Genomic DNA, 23,045 nt, shown 5'->3' with positions numbered 1-23,045 from the left:
ACTCCATCTCCAAAGAAAAAGAGAAAGAAAATCTTTGGATAATAATACAGTCTGCCACAAGTACCATGGAAAAAGAAAGAACAGAGCAAGGAAGGGAGATTTGTTCCAGGGACATGAAGTAAAGGAGATTCCAATAGTAAACAGGATAAAAGGGTAGTCCTTAATTAGAAGATGAAACTTGAATAAAGACATGGTGGAAGATATCTGGAGGAAGAGTGTTCCAGATCCAGAGAGTAATATACCTGGCACGTACAAGCAGTTGCAAAGAGGCCAGGATAACAGAGGCAGAGTGAGCAAGGGATAAAAGTAATAGGAGATTTGACTGGAGAAATAAAGAGGGACCTGACCATGCTATGCATTACAACCCGTTATAAGGACTTCGACTTTTACTCTGACTAAAATGGAAAGCCACTGCAGAGCTTTAAGAAGACAAGTGCTAATGATCTGTCCTTACTTCATTCTAGCTACTGTGTTGAGAATGGAACTTAGGAAGGCAAGGGTGAAAGCAAGGAGACCAATTAAGAGGACATTGCAGTAACTCAGGTGAGAGACAACAATGACTCAGGGCATGGCAGAGAAGGTGGTGAGACGTGGATGGATTCTGAATATATTTAAAAGATGGAGCCAACAGCATTTCTTAACACATGGTATATGTTACAAAAAGAATTAAGGGTAACTCCAAGGCTGCTGTTTGTGCCACTGGTAGGACGGAGCTGCCTCTAATGGAAGTGGGGACGCTCAAGTAAAGCAGAGCTGGAACAATCAGTAGTTTCATGTTAAATTGAGTTTGCAATGTCCATTAGACATATTAGTGTCTCCATGTAGCAAGGAGGTAGTTGGATCTATGAAGCTGAAATTTGGTAAAGAAGCCTGGGCTGGAGAGAAACCTTTGGGAGTTATTGGCCTACAGATGATTAAAGCCACACTGGGTGAAGTCATCAAGCAAGTGAGTATAGACAAAGACAACGACCTAGGACCAGGCCTTTCAGAATTTCAACTTTAAGATATGGGAGCACTTTTCATGGGACAGACACTGTACTAGGCTCTGGGAACTGAAATAGAGCCCTTGCCTTCTAGGGAACGTAGAGCCTATTCTTAGAGACCAAAACAAATGCCACCATAGAGGTATATCCAGAGCTATGAGAATCCTTGGGGGTGGGATGCATTAACCCAGCCTAAAGGTGAACAGCCAGTGGCTTTCTGGAAGACATAAAGCCCAAAGCTTGAGAAGTAGGAAGAACCAAATTAAAGAAGGGAAGGGTGTTCCAGGCACAGCGGTTAGCATAAGCTATGGCACGGGAGTCTGCACAGCAGGTTGAGTGAGGGGAACTAGAAACGGTTTGGGAGGAAGCATGGAGGGAGATGGGGCTGAATTTGTCAACAGGGGCCAAGATGAAACAAAAGGCGAGCATTTGTTGTGCTAATGAGTTTGGGTTGTAATCAAGAAGCCACTGGAGCCATCGAAGAGAGCAGGACTTTTTAAAGTAGATTTGCGTTTTAGATCTTGTAGAGATCAGAGCAGGGACAACAGAGGCAGGTAGGCGTCTGGGACAGTAATTCAAGGAAAATATGGGGCTGCCCAAACCAGGAGACTGGGCCCAGAGCCCAGACAAGCCTACGCACTTTCTCTGCATGTAGAGCCATAAAATCAGCTTGTTCTCATTGGCATGAAAACTTGAGTCTCTCAATATATATATTTTAAGTTCAATTATTTGAAATAATGTGTGAACCATCTTGAATTGAGAGTCAAAATGCCTGGAATCAAGTCCTATAACAATTATGAAGTATTCAGGTGACCTTAGGCAGGTCCCTGTCCTCTGGGCCTCCATTTCCACATTTATGCAGTGGGAGCAAAGGGGTTTGTCAAAGTGATCCAAAGAACCCTTCTGTCACTGATATTCTGGGAGTCTAAGTAAGAACCAATCAGCCGGGCCAGCTGGGCCTCCCTCCCACTGATGGTCGCATGGGAACCTCACTGTCTGGGGCTACCACTCCCATGGTTATGTCTCAAGTTCTAAAAACCACAATTGGCCAAGGGCCTTGGGCTCCTAGGAGCTCAAGGAGGCCCAAGGCAAGTTAACTTCACCTGCCAGACAGATCCAAGCCTCAGTCAGAGGCTTTCAATTTGGGTTGCACATTAGAATTACCTGGGGAAGTTTTAAAAAAACACCAATGCTCAGGCCACATTTCAGATCAGTTTCACTTGGGGTGGGATGTATACTTCAGTGTTTTCTAAGCCCTCCTGTTGATGGGAATATACTTTTAAAGCTGAGAACCACTAAGAAAACCCATGGAGTCCCCAGCATGTGCCCTGCTTGTGCCCACAGACCCATCCCCTGGCGTGCTCTGCCAACCCTGAGGTCTACTCCTGCTGATGAAAGGCCATGTGATTCTGAACCATATGCCCTTCCTATTAAAGTCAAGGGCATGTGATTCTGAACCACAGCGTCCTCCCTCCCCAGCCTGCTTCCCCCCAGCTCCAGTTCTCCCACCTTCCCCTGTTACACAGCAAAACCCTAAGCATCACAGCAAAAGATAAGAGATGTGGGCTGGAGAGCCGAGTTGTCTGTGTCCCATGTAACCCTGCCATGGTAGTCAGACGAGCAGCAGGTTTAGGGAAGATGAGGGAGAATAGGAAGAGGTGACTTTGTGATGGAGAGAAGGAAGAAGTTCATCCCAGTTCAATCCAGAGAGCCTGTCGTCCTAATGAATGGAACAAGCCCAGTAGGGCAACCAGAAGGTATCTGGTTATTACAGCTCCATTAAGACTATTTAAAGCAACAAGGAACAGCTGTGAGGAGTATGATGCAGCCTAATGAAGAGCAAACATTTGTTCATTTTCTAGCTCGGGATGGACATGCCATATGTATGGCTTTTGTGGGGAAGGCCTGTATTGCCATCTTGCTCTTAGTCATCTGTGGATAATGGGGTGATGGCAGGCAGGCAGCTTTTGAATGGGGTATAACTATAGAGATGGAAGTTTCAGGTCACCCCAGGTGCTCCCTTCTCTGCTCAGAGACCCCTAAGCAGTGTCCGAGGACACCTCTGCTTCTCCCACAAGGTTTGCTCTCCTCAGTTGGTAACAGAGTGATAGAATATCCCATCACAGGCAACCCCAGAAAGGTTCTGGTTCAGGTCCTCAATTTGTAGATGGGCATGGTTCTAGGGAGGGGCATGAGGAATTACTGGTCCATGCCCAAATCATGAATGGGAAATCCATGGGATTCTTCAACTCTGGGAACTCATAATGACCAAAATAGGAATACCTAGGCTCCACCTGCTCGTTTCACTCCACTCCACCCCCAGATTGATAAAACAAGACAATAAGCCATTACAGGGAGTGGCCAAAAGTCATCAGTGACCCATGTGGTTTCAAACTTGGGAGTTTTCCAGCAGGAAAGAGTTCACATGGAAGAGACTATTACCAAAGTTATGATCATGGACGAGTTACCAAGGATCTTGGAGGGATCTAGGATCTTGGAAGAGTTACCAAGGTTATGATCATGGCCCCTGGCAGTCTGCCTCTTCAATGTAGCTGGCTGCAAGTATAGAGGAGAGTTGCTGGCCTAGAGTCAGCCACCCAGAAGCTCATGTATGACCATGGAGATGAGTGTAGGCAGCTGGAAGTCTGTAGCCTGAAGTGAGTCATGGGGATCCCCAAGATTGTAGACTCACAGCTGGGAGGAATAGAGGTACTCTTGTGTGAGATTCCCCATTAAGGGAAAGGGGAAGAGACTCAGTCTTTCCCTTTTAGCCTATTTTTATTGTTCTACTTACAATATGGTTTGTAACAGAGCACATGGTGGGTTTTTTGTGTATTTAATACAGGATCTCCCCCAACCAAATGAGCAATTTTCAGGTGGTACTATAGAAAAATCCTTTGACCAAGAGACAAAACCTGGTTCTCAATCTGCTCCTGAGACTCTGGGTGGTCTTGGGCAAGATTCTTTCCTCTCTGGGTCTCATTTTCATCTGTGAAATGTTTGACTACAAGCTTAGCATGAAATTCTAAAGGCTGATAGTATATGCTTCTATTTTATGAACACTCATGTGGCCAGAAACACTGATTAAGTATTTATTGTGCACCTAACACTGTTTGGGCACTGGAGATAGAAAGCTAAATAAAGAAAATAAAGACGCTACTTTAAAGAAAGCTCATGGTCTTGCTGCACCATGTAATGATGTAACAGAACTCTAGTTCAAATGCTTTGGAGACACACTTGCTTTTTGTCACTTCTTGTTGCCAAAATCTATCAGAAGTTTCACAAAAGATAAGACTCTGAGTTAGAAAAAAGTAGAAGAAGATGGGTAGAGGAGAAGGTTGTGTATAAGGGGGAGCTACATGTGCAAAGCTTGGAAGCAAAAAACGAAACGATTAAAATGCTGCAGCCAGCTTTTTGAGGAGAAACAAAGATGCCTGCCTATGAAAGGAGAAATAAAATGAAACTAGTTAGGGAGATTTAATAGGAATCTTATACCCCTTGCACAGTTTTCTTGAAGAGAGTTACCAAGGTTATGATCATGGCCCCTGGCAGTCTGCCTCTTCAATGTAGCTGGCTGCAAGTTTAGAGGAGAGTTGCTGGCCTAGAGTCAGCCACCCAGAAGCTCATGCATGACCATGGAGACGCGTGAAGGCAGCTGGAAGTCTGTAGCCTGAAGTGAGTTATGGGGATCCCCAAGATTGTAGGCTCACAGCTGGGAGGAATAGAGGTACCCTCGTGTGAGATTCCCCATTAAGCTATAGACTTCTTGAAGGCAGGGAATTTGTCATCTAAAGGAGGTCTTGTAGCTTTTAATTGGGCCTTTTAAAGAGTACTTTATGACTTGCATGCAGACTTGCACTCAACTTCTCTGCCTTGATCAAAGCTCCTGTCACAGACAAATACCCCCATCTTGCTGCACTCTGATTTTCTACTTAGCTTCACCAGCAGAACTCATAAATTACTGTCTATTTAGTGACATGGTACGCAATAATATTTGCTCTCCTGATGCCACTGAGTAGACGTCATTAGTCATCCTCTCCTGCCTTCTCTGTCCACATTTATAATCCCTAAGTCTTGTGCTTTTCAGCACAGAAGGTAGAATTTGTTGAAAGCTTGGCCTCTGCCAAGGCCACCACTAACTCCTACAGCACCTTAGAGTGAAATAGCAAAATGTGCACCTGTCTCAAGATATTTGACTGTCACCTTCCAGAAAATGTTCATAATAAATATGGAAACCCTAAAACTTCTGCCATATGCATGGTGCTTCCGTAGGTGCAATGCCCTTGGATTGTGCATAACCTGCAGAGCTGTGATTCCCTTGTCACTCACAAGCTGACCATTGACATTAGTAAATGTGTTCACTGAACCTGTGGACCACAATAGAGGCCAGACCTTAGGCTCCCAACAGATTATGAAACATTCCCATTCCCTAAATGCTATTTTACCTATACCTAGAGGGACCAGCTTGTCCCAATTTGCCCAAAATGGTCCCAGTTTTAAAACAAAGTCCTACATCCTGGGAATCCCTTTGGTCTGAGACAAACCAGAATAGATGTTTCAGAGAGTTCCCATCTTTGCCCTTGTAAGGGAAAAAAAAAAAAAAAACCACTAGATGTTTCTACCATTGTGAAAGACTGTGTGGCAATTCCTCAAGGATCTAGAACCAGAAATACCATTTGACCCAGCAATCCCATTACTGGGTATATACCCAAAGCATTATAAATAATTCTACTATAAAGGCATATGTACACATATGTTTACTGCAGCACTATTTACAATAGCAAAGACTTGGAACCAACCCAAATGCCCATCAATGATAGACTGGATAAAGAAAATGTGGCACATATATATCATGGAATACTATGCAGCCATAGAAAAGAATGAGTTCATGTCCTTTGCAGGGACATGGATGAAGCTGGAAACCATCATTCTCAGCAAACTAACACAGGAACAGAAAACCAAACACCGCATGTTCTCACTCATAAGTGGGAGTTGAACAAAGAGAACACATGGACACAGGGAGGGGAATATGACATCCCGGGGCCTGTCGGGGCGTAGTGAGGAGGGCAAGGGGAGGGAGAGTATTAGGACAAATACCTAATGTATGCGGGGCTTAAAACCTAGATGACAGGTTGATAGGTGCAGCAAACGACCATGGCACATGTATACCTATGTAACAAACCGGCATGTTCTGCACATGTATCCCAGAACTTAAAGTAAAATTAAAAAAAACATCCTGGATGTTTTTGACTGAAGATGGCAAGAGAATGATTTCCACAAGTGGGCCAAAAAGGCTCAATATTATATCACTGGGAAAGAGGATATGGAAGATGGAAGATTCTGAGCACTTACTGTGTAGCAGGCATTGTGCCAGGTGCTGTGGGTATTGTCTTGGGTAGTCACTAATCATCACAAAATTATGTGGGGTGTGTTATTTTCCATTTTTAAAAATGTACTATAAAGGAGAGGGAGAGGGTACAGTTTTATGAGTTTTAACTAATGCATAGAGTCATATAAACACCAACACAATCAGGACACATGAGAATTTCATCAACCAAAAAGTTACCTTGTGCTACTTCTGCACAGTTAAAACCTTCCCCCCCATAACCTGCAGGATGCATTACTGACTGTTTTCAGAAACGTTTGTTGACACTCGAAGTGGTGAACTTATTTGCAGTAAAAATATTCAAACACTCTAGTCTGTCCACCTTTTGCAAAGCTCTGCCTTTTCCCTGACTCGTATACACAGTTAGTGTGCAAGGGGTATTTCTTGACAAGACGAATGAAGGAAAGACCCAGGTAAAATGGTGCCTCCTTGCTGAAGACCTCTCCAGAGTCTTCCCTGCACCAGGAGAGCACAGTGCTGGGCAGGGGTGTGGGCAAATCCTGGCAGGCTGGACTGAACATGGAGGAGGCAAGCCCTCAGCTGTGCCCTGGAGCATCAGCCAGGAACTGCCTCATCAGCGATCCCTGGGCCTGGTTTTGCTGCACCCTAGGGCATAACATATCCAATTATCTCCAGGGATACAGTCAAGCGAAGGGGAGTGAAGGGGGGCATTGCAAATGACAGAATCTGCTGAGGATAGGAGGTGAACAGGTAAACGAAATGGGCTGGCATGCCCCCAGCCTTGAATTGGTAGTGAGCTGCTCTAGGAAGCTTTGTGTTTTGACATCTTACTATTTTAGGCATAACTCAAAAAGTCTTAGATGCAAAGAAGAGTATCTCAAGAAGGATGGCAAGCTTCTGTTGGTTTGGCTCAGTACAGCCAGGTAGAAGAAAAAATCAGCCACACAGGCATCAGGGATCATTCTCAGTTCTAGCAGATAATTAATGTACTAAATGGGACATTAAGGTAGGTTTCATAGTCCTGTGGACTAAGTCAGCACAGCAGAACACAAGAAGTCTGTGACTTGTGGCCATGTGGTCTGAGCCTGCCATGGACTCAGCTCTGTGGATAGGAAGGTGGGTTGCAATCACAGGGAGAGTTAGTCTGGGGCGGGTATCAGATGATAATTTTATTCTAAAATCTATAAAGCCTATCATCAAGGATAAAGAAGATTCCAGTGACAAGCACTGTCTGCCATTTATCATAATGCTGGCACTGGCTCAGCCTCCCCCTCAAAGTTTCTGGGCTGGGCGTGGTGGCTCACGCCTGTAATCCCAGCACTTTGGGAGGCCAAAGCGGGCAGATTACCTGAGGTCGGGAGTTCAAGACCAGCCTGACCAACATGGAGAAACCCCACCTCTACTAAAAATACAAAAATTAGCCGGATGTGGTGGCACAGGACTGTAATCGCAGCTACTCGGGAGGCTGAGGCAGGAGAATCACTTGAACCCAGGAGGTGGACGCTGTGGTGAGCTGAGATCATGCCATTGTGCTCTAGCCTGGGCAACAAGAGTGAAACTCCATCTCAAAAAAAAAAAAAAAAAGAAATTCCAAAACATTCCCATTGAATTATAATAAAACTCACGTTCTTGTCTTTGGTCCACAAGACCTTGATTGAACACCCTGCCCCAACCCCAAGCCAAATCCACATTATTTGTCATCCTCCTCTTATTCTCTCTGCTCTGGAGAGCCTCCCTTCAAGTTCTAGAACACAAATAATTTATTCCATCCCAGAGCCTCTGCACTTGCTGTTCCCTCTGAATGGAACCTTCTTTCCCCAGCTCTTGCCAAAGCTGGTACCTGCTTATCCTTTAGTTTTTAGCTGAAATGTATTGGCCAGAGATCAGCAGGGACACACCTCCTGGAGTTGGATTTATCACTTGTTGCAGTGAGGTACATGCATACCTGGAAGTGCGCATTCCTGTGGGACATTTGAGGAAGAGGATGTTAGAAAGGACTCAGAGTGTGGGCTGTGTTTGCTGATTTGAAAGAGTGCCTAAGGAGGTGAGGCTTTGTTTTAGGTTGGACACACTGGGAAGTGGTATGATTAGATATCGTAATACATCTTACCTAAAAGAAGGGAAGATCAGACAGAGGCTAGAGCTGTAATTGGCAAAGAATCGGTAGTCGCTCATATTAACCAGAATAGGGGGGTGTTTAGTAATTTTTTTTTTGGCTTGGACAATGTTCATATTTTTGTCTGCGTCCAGATACGACTTGTTTTTGTCTTGTTTCATCATGGCCTCAGAGTGGCCTTGCCTGTGGTTAGTCTTCCGTGAAATTGTCCATGTTCAGCAGGAGAGCACCAAGGCCCACCTGTGAGTGCCAGGTCAGCTCCCAGAATTCAGGGGCTGCTTTTCTCCCTCTCAGATCTCCCCTTTTCAGAGTTTTGCCCACACTACCCTAGGTAGTCCCTTGCCCCGGTCCCTGTGTATCCCAGCACCTGGCATCCAGATGGTCTCTGGGGAAGGAAGGAAGTGATCGAGGGAGGGAGTGGGGACAGACTCAGTGTATATTCTTGGGCAAGTCATTTCCTGTCTCGGGACCTCACTTTGCTGATCTATAAAATGAGTCAATAATTTTCTCAAAAGACCCTTCCAAATCTGACTTTTGAGGATTCTATAAACACCACAGCGCAGCTCTCCAGGGAGAAGGACATCCCCAAATACATTTTTTGAACAACAACAACAAAAAAAGACTGCCTTGGAAAAGCAACACTGTTGAAGAGTAGGAAACATTTTCACACGCAGAGAGAAATGTAAAAATAGGGCTCAGCACTCTCAGGAGAAGAGAATGAGAAAAGGAAAGTGGAGATTGATAATGGATGAACATAATGAGATGGCAGTTTTGGTTTCAAAAGAATGTGATTAGCGCCTAATGACTGCCACCATTCCCTGGTCAATCTACTGTAACTAGCCACTAATGGAAAAATAATGCCCTCGGCTTGCTCACTTTGAAGATGGAGATGAGTCTCTCTTTCATACTTTTCCCCCTCATATTTTTTTTCCTTCAAGAGATTATCCCTTATTAGATTGTAGCTCCCCAAAAAGGGAAATGGATGTGTGATCAAAGTCTGCCAATTACGGGGTCATTACCACTCCCTCCCAGTGGCTCTATTAGGCATCCCTCCTCTGCTTCTGTAAACATTGTCACAGCCTCCAGGCCCACTCAGTCCGCTTCAGCCTCCACTAAGGGAGACGGAGGCTCCCAGGACCATGACAGGGCCTGTGTGGTTCCCCACAAAGTGCCACTCACTTATCACAACTGTTTTGTTTGGTTTAGGATTGTCGAGGGATAGGGGCATGCTGGGGTGTCTCCTGGAAGGCATGGTGTTTGTTGATGGTGAGAGGACCCCAAACTGCCATTCAACGATTCTGGGAGTGAACAGAAGAGACTTTCATCAAATCTCTGCAGGATGTCACAGGACAGAGAAAGGGCACACATTTACTCTGTGGGGCCCCATGAGATGGCACAGGCAAAGTACAGTGAGGTTGAGTAAAGAAAAAACTCTGGCGAGTCTGTCCGAAAGTGAAGCCAAAAGTTGGAGAAGTGGTGAGCTATCTGTCATGGAGGGTATCCAAGTGATAGATGCTATGGATCCACTTCTCAGCTGCTTGGAAGGCCATTGTGGATGGGAACTCAACTAAGCCATTTTCAAGGTCACCGACACCTCTAAGATCCCAGGATATTTGCCCTCTGAAAGCACAGAAGCCACCTCATTCACTAATTATTTCACTCATTCATTCATCCTAAAGTGGTCTTTCAAGCACATCTGAAGTATAGAGCCAGCATCACGTTCTGGAGATACTGTCGTGACAAAGATGCTGCCCTTTCCCTGGAGAAGCCCATGGCCAAGTTGAGAAACAGAGTTAAATTATGAGATGCAAAGAAGTCCATCAAATAAATAGAAGTAACTGGCTTTACCTGGGGATGCAGTGGGGTGAGGGAGAGTGAACAGAGAAGATTCCACAAAGAAGATGCTTACACTGAGTTTTGAAGGATATGTAGGAGTTTGTCAGAGGGACTCAGATGGAAGGGAATTTCAGGCAAAGGGAACAGCATGTAAAAAGTCTTATAAACTTTAAACACCTTATAACTGGCAATATAGATGTAAGGACAAGAATTGAGGCTGCAGGGGCATTTGGGGTGAAGTCGTTAAGGACGTTGCACTAAAGGGTTTGAAATGTATCCTGAAGGCAATGGCAAGAGGAGTCACTGGGTCCTATTCACATTTTAGAAAGATCTCTCTGACTACAGTGGAGAATGGATTGGAGGGGACAAACCCAAAACAAAAGAAACCAATGAGGAGACTCATAGGGAAGTATTTTAAAGTCACTATTTGCAAAACTTATGGCTGCATAGCAGCATCAGCTGGGGAGCTTTAAACACTACCAATGCCTGTGCCCCACCCCAGAGAGTCTGACTTCATTGGTCTTGGGGGGGACCTTGGCTTTGGGAGTCGTAAAGCCTCCCCAGGTGATTCTAATGTGCAGTCATAAAGAGACCTTAAGATAACGGTAACCCAAACCCTGGCACATGGCAAGTACTCAACACAATTCTTTTTTCAAAAAATCAGTATGAAAACAGTCATGCTGTCCTGCTTTTGGCTTCACCCCACTTTCAGGGGGACATGTTTGGATGAACAATTGGCTTTTATCACAGAGGGTTTCAAGTGCAAAATCCACCCTCAGTAGATCATCTTTGACATCCAGAAATCCAGTGCTAACACTGAAAGCAACAACCTCCCTTCACATACAGAGAACAGACCTGGTAAGTTGCCTGGAGGAGCTGGAGCTACCTGACTGGGATAGAGGAGGAGGCTAGGGCTGGAATCTGAGTTCTAAGAGTTACCTGCAGTACCTAGAAGCATCTTCCACCTAGAGATGGCCTAAATTGGTGGCAGGATGGATGTAAGGTTTGGTAGAATGAGGAGCAAGAAGAGAAACAGGAAAAGGAGAAGGAGAAAGAACAAGGGAGAAAAGTGAGACATAAGCCCCACATTTGTAAAATGAGCACTTACTTATCCTTGTAACATTTTTGCCCTACCCAGATTTAGGTCAGAGATTGATGCCCAAAGCCTAGCACCTGTTTTGATTCTCTTCCAGGATGTTAGTCTAACGACATCGGATATAGAAAGAACAAAATTATGACCCATTAATAGCTAGGAAGGCACTTTATTACCACAGTCTAAAACCTAAGAAAGGCTAAGTTGTAGAACATGGCTCAGCCTGAGAAGCCCAGGCAAAGAACTCCTTCCTGTACCCTCTAATGAATCTGAAGTTGCTAGGTAGCAGAATGAGCACGAATTCCACCTACTCAACCACTGCATGGATGAGGATCATAGTCATGCTTCTATAATAAAGGTCAGCAAGCTATAGCCATAGGCTAAATCTAGCCCAACACCTACCTACCTACCTATCTATCTATCTATCTATCTATCTATCTAATTATTTATTGGGACAAAGTCTCACTGTTGCTTAGGCTGGAGTGCAGTGGCGTGATCTTGGCTCACTACAACCTCCACCTCCTGGGTTCAAGCAATTCTTTTGCCTCAACTTCCTGAGTAGCTGGGACTACAGGCATGTGTCACCATGCCTGGCTAATTTTTTTATTTTTAGTACAAACGGGGTTTCACCACATTGGCCAGGCTGGTCTTCAACTGCTGACCTTGTGATCTGCCCGCCTCAGCCTCCCAAAGTGCTGGGATTACAGGCATGAGCCACTGCACCCGGTCCCAACGCCAATTTTTGTAAATAAAGATGTATTGGAACACAGCCATGGCCATTTGTTTGCTTTTTATCTGTGACTGTTTTCACTCTACAACAGTAGAGTTGAGTATAAGTTTGAGTTGTTGCAACAGAGTCCACACAACTCACAAAGCCCAAACTGCTTTCTAGTTTGCCCATTACAGAAAAAGCATTCCAACTCCCACTCTAGGAAAAGACTCACTCAGGTTGATTTAACACTTGACAGACCAGATGCAAGACAGGTGGAACCGTGTGTGAGCACTGGCCTGTTCAGAACCTGCCAATAAAACAGGGCTTATTGAGGGGCTGAATTTCGGATCAACCTGGTTACAGGTTCTTCCTTGCTTAGGATGGACCTAGTAAGGAATAGATGGGCAAAGGCAAGGCTGGTGTATTAAGATGAATGGTGGGTTCTCCTGTACTGCTGACAGAGAGCTGTGTAGACTGAAGGTGTTACAAATTCAGTCTCAGAAGCAATGCAAGGGCGTGAGCAGGATGTTCAGCCTATACTACTAAAGGTAGAGTAGAGACAGTAATCAAAACACGGTCTGATCATCATGCTTCTGCAGCTTTTCTACAGCTGTTTCCATGCCCTTAACTGCCCGTCCTCCCTCTCTATGAAATAACTGACTGTACCCTTCCCTGTATTTCCATACCACTTGGCTCATAACTCTTGCAAATTGTCTCATGTTTGTTGACTTGTCTGTCTTATCGGTGGTTGCCATCCTCTTAAACTGACTGATGACTTTTCTCTCCTCCCTACCCCTAAGCTCTGGGTGTCTGTGTCCAACTGCCTATTCAACATCAGCTTGGATATCTAATAGGCATCTCAAATGTGGCTGCCATTATTTGTTATTTTGAACATATTTTTTAAAAAGTATGCAGTATTCAATGCTAGGCACTCTTCTAAGCACTTTACCCAAAATACAACACTTAATTCTTACCTCCCCAATCCTGTTTCTAACCCAGGCTTCTCCGTCTCAATAAATAACATCCACTCAGTTCTTCAACGTTCTAAGGGTCAGCCTTCATTCCTCCCTTTCCTTCACAGTCGGCATCTATGGCAGATGTGTTGGTGCCCTGCACACATCCAGTCTACACTCACTGTTCCCATGCATGCCCACCTGATCGTTTCCTCCTGTAAGCACCTGTGACTTTTTGCCTGAGGGCTTCTTCAAGACAGAAGAATATGCACACTCTGCCCATAGAGCATGGAAGAAGTGCTGGGGAGTTTCCAAGAGTTGTCCTCAACCAATACTGGATGAGAACTCATCAATAACTACCCCAACTTTGCACCACCCCCATGGTGGGATAGCTGTGAGGCATGAGATGTGCCCACTGGATTAAGCCCCAGTTGCCCACAGTGGTAACCTGCTCATTGATGTGCCCTATATTGACTTCATTCCCTTGATTGTACCACTTCCCCATTCTCCCACCCAAACTCCCTGGGATTGCCTCCCAAACAAACTACTTGTGCCTGACTTCTCATCTCTGAGTCTGCTTCCGAGACAACCCAAGTCAACAATATTCAACTGAACATCCTGCAAATAATCACTTCTCACACGTCCACCACCACTACCCTTGTCTAAGAGTCCAAGGTACCATCATGTGTTGCCTGGAGTACTGCCACAACTTTCTAGCAGATTTCCCTGCTTCCTCCATGGCCCTCCCAGAGCCTGTGTTCCATACATGAGCCAGATTGTACTTTGAAATACATGAATCAGATCAGATGATTCCCCTGCCCAAAACCCTCTGATGATTTTTCATCATACTTAGAATAATGCACAATTAATTAACCAGTAATAGCAATGCCTTATATAATCTGGACTCCCCCATCCACTCTAGATACTACCATCACTACTTCTCCCCTCTTCACATCACTCCAGTCCTTGAATATGGTCATTTGGTTGCTGCCTGACCATCTTTGCACCTGCTGTTCCCTCTGCCTGAAAAGCACTTTCTACTTTTCTTGGTGCGACTGGCTCTTTCATATTAAGGAATTACAGTATCTATCATTAATGAAGTCCCCCTTATCTGCAGTTTTGCTTTTCATGATTTCAGTTACCCAAGGTCAATTGCAGTCAAAAAATATTAAGATATTTAGAGAGAGAGAGAAAGACTGCATTTACATAACTTATAGTATATTGTTGTCATTCTATTGTTGTTCTTAATCTCTTGCTATGCCTAATTTATAAATTGAACTTTATCACAGATATGTATGTATAAGAGAAAACATAGTATATATAGGGTTCGGTAATATCCATGGTTTCAGGAGTCCCCACTGGGGGGTCTAGGAGCAAATCCTCCAAGGATAAGTGAGGACTACTGTAACTTAAATGTCACCTTCTTGGAGGAGCCCTGCCAGAGTGTATAATCTGAAATAATTCTCATTCCTCATCACTATCCCTTTATCCTGCTTTATTTTCATCATAGCATTTTTCATATCTAAAATTACACATTTACTTTTTCATTTGCTACATTTCCTAGTTGACTGGAAGCTCAAGGGGAACTTGTCTGTTTCTCTGTATCCCTAGTACCTAAAACAGTGCCCAGCCCATGTTAGGGGCTCAATAAGTATCTGTTGAGTGTATGAATGAATAATTCAATGAATGGACAAGCGATTCCCCTACTGGGCTAGATTGTGAACTCATGACACAGAAGACATCAATAACATTTGAAACAATGAACAAGAGAATTGGTCCATGGAAAGACCAAAATCTACGTCCTCCCCAGGCCCCATCCAAGGACATCTAGCCCTTTCCACTAGGAGTCCTATCGCACTGGGTCTCACTTCCCCCTGTTGGTTCATCTCCACTTCCATAAAGCTCCTATCTCAGGCCACTCTAACCACTCTGTCCTTGCTTTTTAGGCCTTACCAGAGGGGCAGACAGCTTCGTGGGACACAGCCAAGGAGGATGAAAACCGCAATAAGAATCGATATGGGAACATCATATCCTGTAGGTGCCCTTCTGGGAGCTCCTAAGATTCGGGTGTTGAGGACACAGGGGAAAAGAGGCTATTACTATTATTTACCTGGAATTTGTTATCAAATAATCTTTGATGTCTCTAGCTTTGTATCCACATGCCAAGATGGAAGCTTTATTTCAGCCTTATTGTCATCCCTAGACTGGATGACAGAGCATGGCTGATCTCAGCCGGAGGGAGCAGGCAGGGAGCTGGGTCAGGGCACAGCAGAACCATGAAGCCTCTTGGGGTAGAACCTCTGAAGGCTGGGTCTCACCGAGCATTGCCTGCTCAATTCCTCAGGTCGGGGAGGAAGCCCAGCCAAAAGGGCTGGCATGCAGAAGACCCCACAGCTGGACAAAGAGATGAGCTCTGTGTTCCCAGAAGCTCCTCTAATTCAAAGGAGGACTTTGGCAGCAACCTGGGGTGAGGAGCATGGGCCCCAGCCTGTGAGGGAGGGGCTGAAGCACCCGGGCAAGAGAATGGTGCTCCTCCAAGAAGGTGGAGTCACATTGGCCGATGCTCAGAAGTAAAGGCTGATGCTCAGAAGAAGCCAGTAACTCTGGCATACACCTGGGGCTTGGGGTATGCCCAGCTCAGGCCCCACAGGAGCCCGGGGCTACTCCTATCATACAAGAGACAGAGTTTAAGGCAACACAGATTCTACCTGACCCCACTATAGCAGGGCAGGGGCTCCGAGGTGAGGGCCCTCAGGTCTGCATCAGTGCAACTCGGGAGGTGCTGAGCCTGTAGGGGAAAGCACGTTCTTATGCAGGGCTAAGGAAGGACATTGCCTGCGCTCAGCAATGAGATTTACCTTTCCTGTAGGCAACCCCAGTGAGTGACTCATTGATGAAGTCAGCAGTGCAGAGTAGTTAGCGCCCTCTGGAGTCAAACTGCCCAGGTTTCTATCCCAACTGTAGGGCCCGGGGAAAGTTACCTGACCTCTGTAAACTTTCGTATCCTCCCCTTTAAAATGATGAAGATAATAGGAGGAGCATTTAAAGGCACATAAAACTCTTGCTGCAGTGCCTGGCACCATGACTCTTACCCATAGGGTTACTTTCTTGAGGTCACTGATGAGCAGCATGGATCTATCATTCCACCTTATTTTATTAACCAGGATTCACTGAGTACTCAGGACATGTCCTGTGGGGACATGGAAGAAGGCAGGTTGGTGGGGGAGAGGTGGGCATGATCAGATGTCCATTTTGGAAAGATCACTAGGGCAGCAGATATGGAAGGTGTACTTCATTGGGAAAGGCTGGTAGCAGAGGGATCAGTCAGCAGACTACTGCAAGAGTCTCACCAAAGGATAATGGGGCCTGAACAATGACAATAACTTGTATGTGACAGGTGCATGGTATTCAGTTCTGGGGGGTGAGGAAGAGACAGACTGCCACAGAACTGAATGTCATGCATAGGTAACACACAAGTATTGTCACTGCCAAACCTTGGTAGGTAACATAAATACAGTAACCTTTGAAGTTACAGTAGCCTTCAAAGTAACATAAATACAGAGAAGACAAAGTTATCTCGTACAAAATGCTAAGCATGTATTCTAATTAGAACAGGAGTCTACAACAGCCTTTGTCTGACTCAGTGTAACCAACCTGGACCTTTTGACATCTCACCAATGGTGTGAGGAGCATCCCTTGGTCTCAGCTCAGAGTAATCCAGTTCATCCAAAAGGAAAAAAAAAAAAAAAAAAGGATCCTGAATGACAAATTATTTCTAGCACAATTCAGAGTTTTGTTTTGTTTTGTTTTGTTTTAACTGTCTAGACATTGCCTAAGAAAAAACTTGGAGGAAGAAAGAGTAAGATACAGGCAGATTGTAAAGGAAGAAAAAGGCAGAAGTTTTAGCTTAGCTGTTTCCTGTGCTGATTTAGGAATGGGCTATGAATGGTAGAACTAATCAGAAAACATTTATAATTTTTCTCTTGGAAGATGGTAATTCAGACAGCAAGATTTCTTGCAAGTGAAGTGTTGAGAACTGATATTCAAACAGTCAGCAAACATGTATTAAGACTTATGACATGTGGGCCTTCTCTAAGCAGACCCTGTGATGGGTCCTGGGAGGTGGAGCTCCTGCTCCTGGGAGCCCCCACTCCGCCACAGGGAGCTGCTTGCCCTGTCTGGTCCCCAGCATTCTCTGCTCCTGCACTGTGGATACTGTACCCTAAAATATATAGTCACTTATCTCCCTGTTAGGCTGTGAGTTCAGACAGGGTCCATACATTGTAAGTTATGTGATCTTGGTCCATCACTCTAACCTTTATTCTCTGTAAAACAGATTTAAAAATGTCTTTCTCCTAGAGATGTGGCACAGATAAGGAAAAAATGACAGCCGGGCGTGGTGGCTCATGCCTGTAATCTCAGCACTTTGGGAGGCCCAGGCAAGCAGATCCCTTGAGCTCAGGAGTTCAAGACCAGCCTAGGCAACATGGCTGAACCCCATCTCTACAAAAAGTACAAGACGTTAGCTGGGTGTGGGGGTGCACGCCTGTGGTCCTAGCTACTCAGAGGGCTGAGGTGGGGGTATTGCTTGAGTCCAGGAGGTGAAGGCTGCAGTGAGCCATGATTGCACCACTGCATTACAGCCTGAGTGACAGAGTGAGACTCTGCCTCAAAAAAAAAGGAAAAACAAAGAAAAAGAAAGAGAGAAGGAAGGAAGAAAGGAGGGAAGAAGAAGGGGAAATGACTAGAGCACAGTGAAGGGACCCTGAATCCTTGAGAGACAAGGATACCCAGGCTGGGCTACCTATCCAGGCCCAAGCCTAGGGGGGCCTGAGGTCAGAAGGCATGCTCTGTATCTCCCCTGGATTGCCACTGCAGCAGCCTGGCCCAGATCATCATCCGCTCTCACTTGGCGCTGCCCAGCCTCCTTTCTGGTTACTCCACAGCTAATTTGGCCCCAACTTTTTGCCTGTCTGATCCCTGATAGAAGCCAGAAAAACTTCTTTGAAACATGAATTGGATGATGTCATTTTCCCACTAAAAACCCTTCGAATGATTTCCCTTCACTTTTCGGTTTTCCTTATGGAAAGGCCCTCAGCCGTCTTTTCAGTCTTATTTCACACGATACCCTCTCTATCACAGCCTCTGAAGCCACACTGGCTTTCCTTCAGTTCTTTGAGCTCCCCATGCCCTTCTATGTCACGGGGCCTTTGCACATTCTGTTCTATTAAAGTTCTCTTCCTTTCTCTCTGTGACCTGTGAAGGTCCATGTATTCTTCAGATCTCAGCTCAGTCATCCCTTGCTTAGGGAATTCTTCTGATCCTTCGAATATGTTCAGAGCCCCACTATTCACTCCTAGAGCACTATATATGTCTTCTTAGCCCTTGTCATGACTGTGGCTTGACAGGCATTTGGAGGAATGTTGATGGCCATCTCCATCGCTAGAATAGATGCTCCATGACAGCAGGACCACGACTCCCTTCCACTTTGGTTTCCCCAAACCTGGCCTATGGTTAGTGCCCAGTAAATAGGAACTGAATGTGGGAGAGTCTCTGAAGGGCATGAGCAGTGGTCTCTTCTCTCTGCTTCCCAACTGTGATAGAGAACACCCAGAAAGGAGGGGTGAAGAAAGCTGGGCCCAGTGGCACTTGGAACAATGATATTCCAGTAAGGAAGAAGATATTGAGCCTGAATGAAGACAGTGGCAAGATGGGACACAAGAGAGAGAAGGACAAGAACAATCTAACCCTTCTGCAAGCTGCTTCTGAGAAGGCAGGATCCAGGAAGTCAGGAAAAATGAAGGCAATGAGAACTCCAGCGCTGGGACTGCAGAAGATGCCATCAGTGTCCCACCTACTTCCCACGGCCTCACTGTGAGCAGCACGCAGCTGGTAGGGGGGTGTGCAGGGCCAGGATGAGGGTGAAACATGCAGGGAGATGCCCACGCTCAGCTGTTGACCCTGCATGGGCACAATTCTGGGAGCAAGCTCCTCCTTAAAGCCTATGGCTGAGGCTCTGAGCTTGTTTCACCCTAGCCCTGCCCTGCCTGCATCTCTTAGACTGAGGACTTTCTCCAAAGCTGAGAAAGGATCCCCTGCCCAGACACAGGCAGCCTGCAAATCCTGAAGGGTTAATAACCCCAGGAGAAGCCCTCCACCACGAAATACCCCAGCTTCTTCACCGTTCCCCTGAAGTTCCTTCTGGAGTTCCCATAGGGGTGAGGATGAGCTACCTGCAATCCTAATGGGCTTGAAAACTCACCCTTAATAAGCTGCTTTCTCTTCCCTGTCATGCAGCCCCCCTTTCCTACTGGTATTCCTGTCTCCTCCTACATAAACTGCTTGGACTAAAATCTCTGTCTTAGATCTACTTCTGAGAAACCCAAATGGAGACAGACAGAATTGAAGCACCTTGACGATACCACCTTGATGGGTTTAAATAAACCAGAATCTCCTTTCTAATTTAAGAGTCAATCATTCTGCAAGAGATCAGGGCCAGAGCAGGTCTGCATTCAGTGCTGAAAGGAGACAGCGCTGAGGTAACCAGTGAATTCAGAAAGCAGCGCAAGACATAAAGGGGAATCAAGAAAAAAAGAGAAATGGAAAAAAAAAAACAAAAAACAAAAAAAACCCTGGAATTGAAATGGGATATGTAAAAAAGAAACAGCCCTGAGGAATGGAAAGTGTTCCTGCCCTTGTATGTGTCCCTCCCAAAGGCAAAGCCTGCTGCAGCTTGATAAATAGAAATATTCTTGGCGCAAGAAGAAAACTGGCTGTGATTAGCATCTTAAGGAACCCAGAGCACTGAGAGGCTGGAGTGGAGGACAAAGGCCCAGGCCAGGGAGAACAGAAAAGATTAAAGGGGACAAGTAGGAGGGAGGGCACTGCCTACAAATGAAACAACGAGAGACCTTGACAAAATATCCCCTTTCTTCCAAGTGATTCTATTTAGAATTTAGTAATAGAGACAGTGGGGTTTCTAGGGAGTGGACATGGAAAGGAAGTGAAAGGGAAGGAAATGAATGGGTAAAATAAGAACAAAGAGTCCTTTGCTTCCAAGTAACTCTAGGGCAGAGACTATTGGCAAGGGGAAATTCAGGAATCCCAAAGCATTCTCCATGTAAACTTTTAGAGGTGCTTCCTAGACTGGCAGGAAGGAGCTGACACTGAGAAGCCGAAGTGATCACAGAGGTTGCAAATGTTACAAAATGAGGCCCCCTTCTGGGATCAGTTGTTTATGAAAGTATAATCTAGATGTAGAAAGACTACAGGGGATAGTGCAGTACCTTGGGACTAAATTCCATCCTCAGACCACGAAGGATTCGGTAGGGAGGGGTTACCAGGACCCAAAGAGAGATGACCTGACCAGAGGTGGGTGCGACCTTTAGGTGGCAAGGCAGCCACCCATGGTGACCCCACCCAGGGGTGCTGGAGGAGTAAGTACCTCCATCACACTCTCCTCCCTCCGCCCAATCTTCTGCCTGTGCTTTCCATTGGCTGGACCCAACCAGAATCCAGAGAACAGGGGATCTGTTGACCTAATCCAGTGGTTCTCAAAGTGTAATGCCTAGAGCAGCGGCATCAGCGTTACCTGGGGACTCATTAGAGGTGCTAATTCTTGGACTCCACCCCAGACTGACTGAATCAGAAATTCTGAGGACAGAGTCTAGCAATCTGTATTTCTAAAAGCCCTCCAGGTGATGGTGATGCATGTGCAACTTTGACAATGTCCAATCTTGGCCATAGCAATCAGCCTCCTGGATTAGAGAGCCAGATGAAGTGGAGAGGGGGTTTGAGGGCACACAGGATATCAGCACATTTTCTGAGACTTCTCTTCCACCAATCTAGGAAAAGTCACTGGGCTCAGGTGTATTGGGGTCTTAGACATGAGGTCAGGTGGGCTCAGGTTTTCATCGCAGTTCTGTTGTTTACCTTCAGCATCATCACTTCATCTCTCTGACCTTCAGGTTCTCACCTGTCAGATGGCTCTAGGGGAGCTCTCAGGATGGAGAGGCCAAATTAAGCTGAATGTTTATTAAATCTGAATGTTTATTAAATTAAGTCATAGACTTTTAAGTCTAGATGAGTTAGTGTAGCCTTTTTGAGTTCATAGACAAGAAGATATGGCCCAGAGATGGAGTGCACCGTGCCCAAGGTCACACAGCAAGTCTGTAGAACAGCCATGACTGGAGCTGTGGTCTCTTGCCTGCCAGGGTGGCACATAGTCCTTACCAAAGAGTCCTCTCTGCATCAAGTCATATCCATTTTCTTGGGGGAGAATGTGTTCCTAAGGTCCATCCTCAGAGCAGATGAGCTCTTCAGAGAGGCCCATCTTTTCCAGAAGGAGGTGGGGCTACGGTGTGCAGAGAGGACCCCCACTCCTAGTGAGGAACTCAGGTTCAAAACAAAACCCAGAGGCCTTTTCTCATAGCAGGTTTCTCTGCTGATTCCTGGGGAGACAGAGCTGGGGGTGACAGAATGGGTGCCCTGCTCAGTGCTCCTCTCAGCCTCCATTCTGCTTTACTATCTCTGAGGGTGGCCCTTGCCTGGGTCCTACAGATGCCTTGTGGTGCAGAAATCATTGGTACCCTGGCATATCCCCAAACACTCACTACTTGCATGTGTGCTAGTGCTAATTCAAACTGCCAGCACCTTTCATTCTTTTCCTAAGGAGTTTCTGGCCACTGGAGCCTTCTCTGCCTTCTTGCAGGGCAGGCCCAAAAAGCCAGAATATTAAATGTCCCCAGAACCTGCCCTCAATCAATGACTGATGGAAGTGGGTATATACATACCCTAGCTCCCTCTCCGCTTAGGTGAAATGACTTGAAGGTGCACATTCTTCTATGATGTCTCCCAGAGCTCCTCAGCCAAATTAAGCCTCAACTGGCCACAGTGGCAACTTGCTGAATGACATGCCCCTATTAGATTTCTTCTCTGTGTCACTTCCCACTCCCCTCCTGGTGTTTCCTGGGATCACCCCCCACACCAACTACTTGCATCCAAATACATATCTCATGTTCTTCTTCTGAGGAAATACAAATAAGAAACCTCCCTTCCTTCCTTCAGAAAGGCCCGTCATTGGGGCAGTGGGCAGTGCCTGGATGGCATCGTTAGGACACAGGTGGTCCTGTCTTGGTGCTTGCCCCTCTCAACTTCAGTCCCCTTCAGTCCCTCAAAGGTTGCATCTACTGGAGCAGCTCCTCCCAGGACCCCACAAAGAGGAGTTTTCCCATTTCAGCCAGCATGGATCTGGCAGGACAAGGAGGTACACAGAATGTCGGGCTGTCTCTGCGTCATGCCCAAGCCAGCCTCTCTTGATAATGGTAATTCAATCAAGATTGAATGTGCAGACCTTTAACTTCAATGAGGTACCCAGGCAGTCTCCGCAGAATTACCTACCTCCTCCTTATCCACTCCCGCAAGATGATGGCATTAACATTTCCAATACTTGTAGGAAATGGTTTTTCAGCTCCACAATTCATTGTAATGAGTCAAATCTCCTTTCTCTGAAAAAAAAAAATGCACTGTTCTTTACCCTTTGTAGTGCCCAGAAGACGGGAAGAAAGAATATCAAGTATCCAAATAATATTCTCTCCCCAGCCCCACCTCTTTTTTCTCTCTTTAAGTGGATGTGGGTTGAGGTGACAGGTTTACTGGGCTATCTTTGATGATGAAGGGAGGGAGAAGGAGTTGTGGTTTGTTCTGAGAGTTAAAACTGTATGAAGGAGGAAAGTGAACCCTCTATCTGGGGTGGCCATGAGACCTTAGTGGGATGAGGACCAATGTTGGAGTCCAAGAACTTGGAGGAAAGTGGGAGCTGGAGAGGTGTGGCATAGCAAGGTATGGAGGTCATGGATCTCATGGTTCCAGGAGAGTAAGGAGCCTACAACTCTAAAAGGAAGCCCTTATCCCTATACCTTCTCCTGAGTTATGAAACTTTTTGGAGCCTTGAGTTTCTCATTCATGAAACGGGATGATGATAATAGACCTCATAGGGTTACTATG

At 45.8% G+C, this 23,045-nt stretch overlaps 1 protein-coding gene across 21 annotated transcripts in view; it reads left to right on the top strand.

Moving 5' to 3' along the window:
- Positions 1–23,045, top strand: part of PTPRT (protein tyrosine phosphatase receptor type T) — a 1,114,889-nt gene that overhangs the window by 1,034,215 nt on the left and 57,629 nt on the right. For all 21 annotated transcript variants that reach the window (XM_074003238.1, XM_005569031.5, XM_005569028.5 and 18 more), the window contains one exon: positions 14,987–15,074. In XM_074003238.1, coding sequence (XP_073859339.1) covers positions 14,987–15,074 — 88 coding nt within the window. The remainder of the gene's footprint in view (positions 1–14,986; positions 15,075–23,045) is intronic.

This window comes from Macaca fascicularis, chromosome 10 (assembly GCF_037993035.2).
Source record: "Macaca fascicularis isolate 582-1 chromosome 10, T2T-MFA8v1.1".
Taxonomy (NCBI): Eukaryota; Metazoa; Chordata; class Mammalia; order Primates; family Cercopithecidae; genus Macaca; species Macaca fascicularis.
Note: the sequence above shows the minus strand (reverse complement) of the source record. Positions and strands in the feature narration are given on the sequence as shown.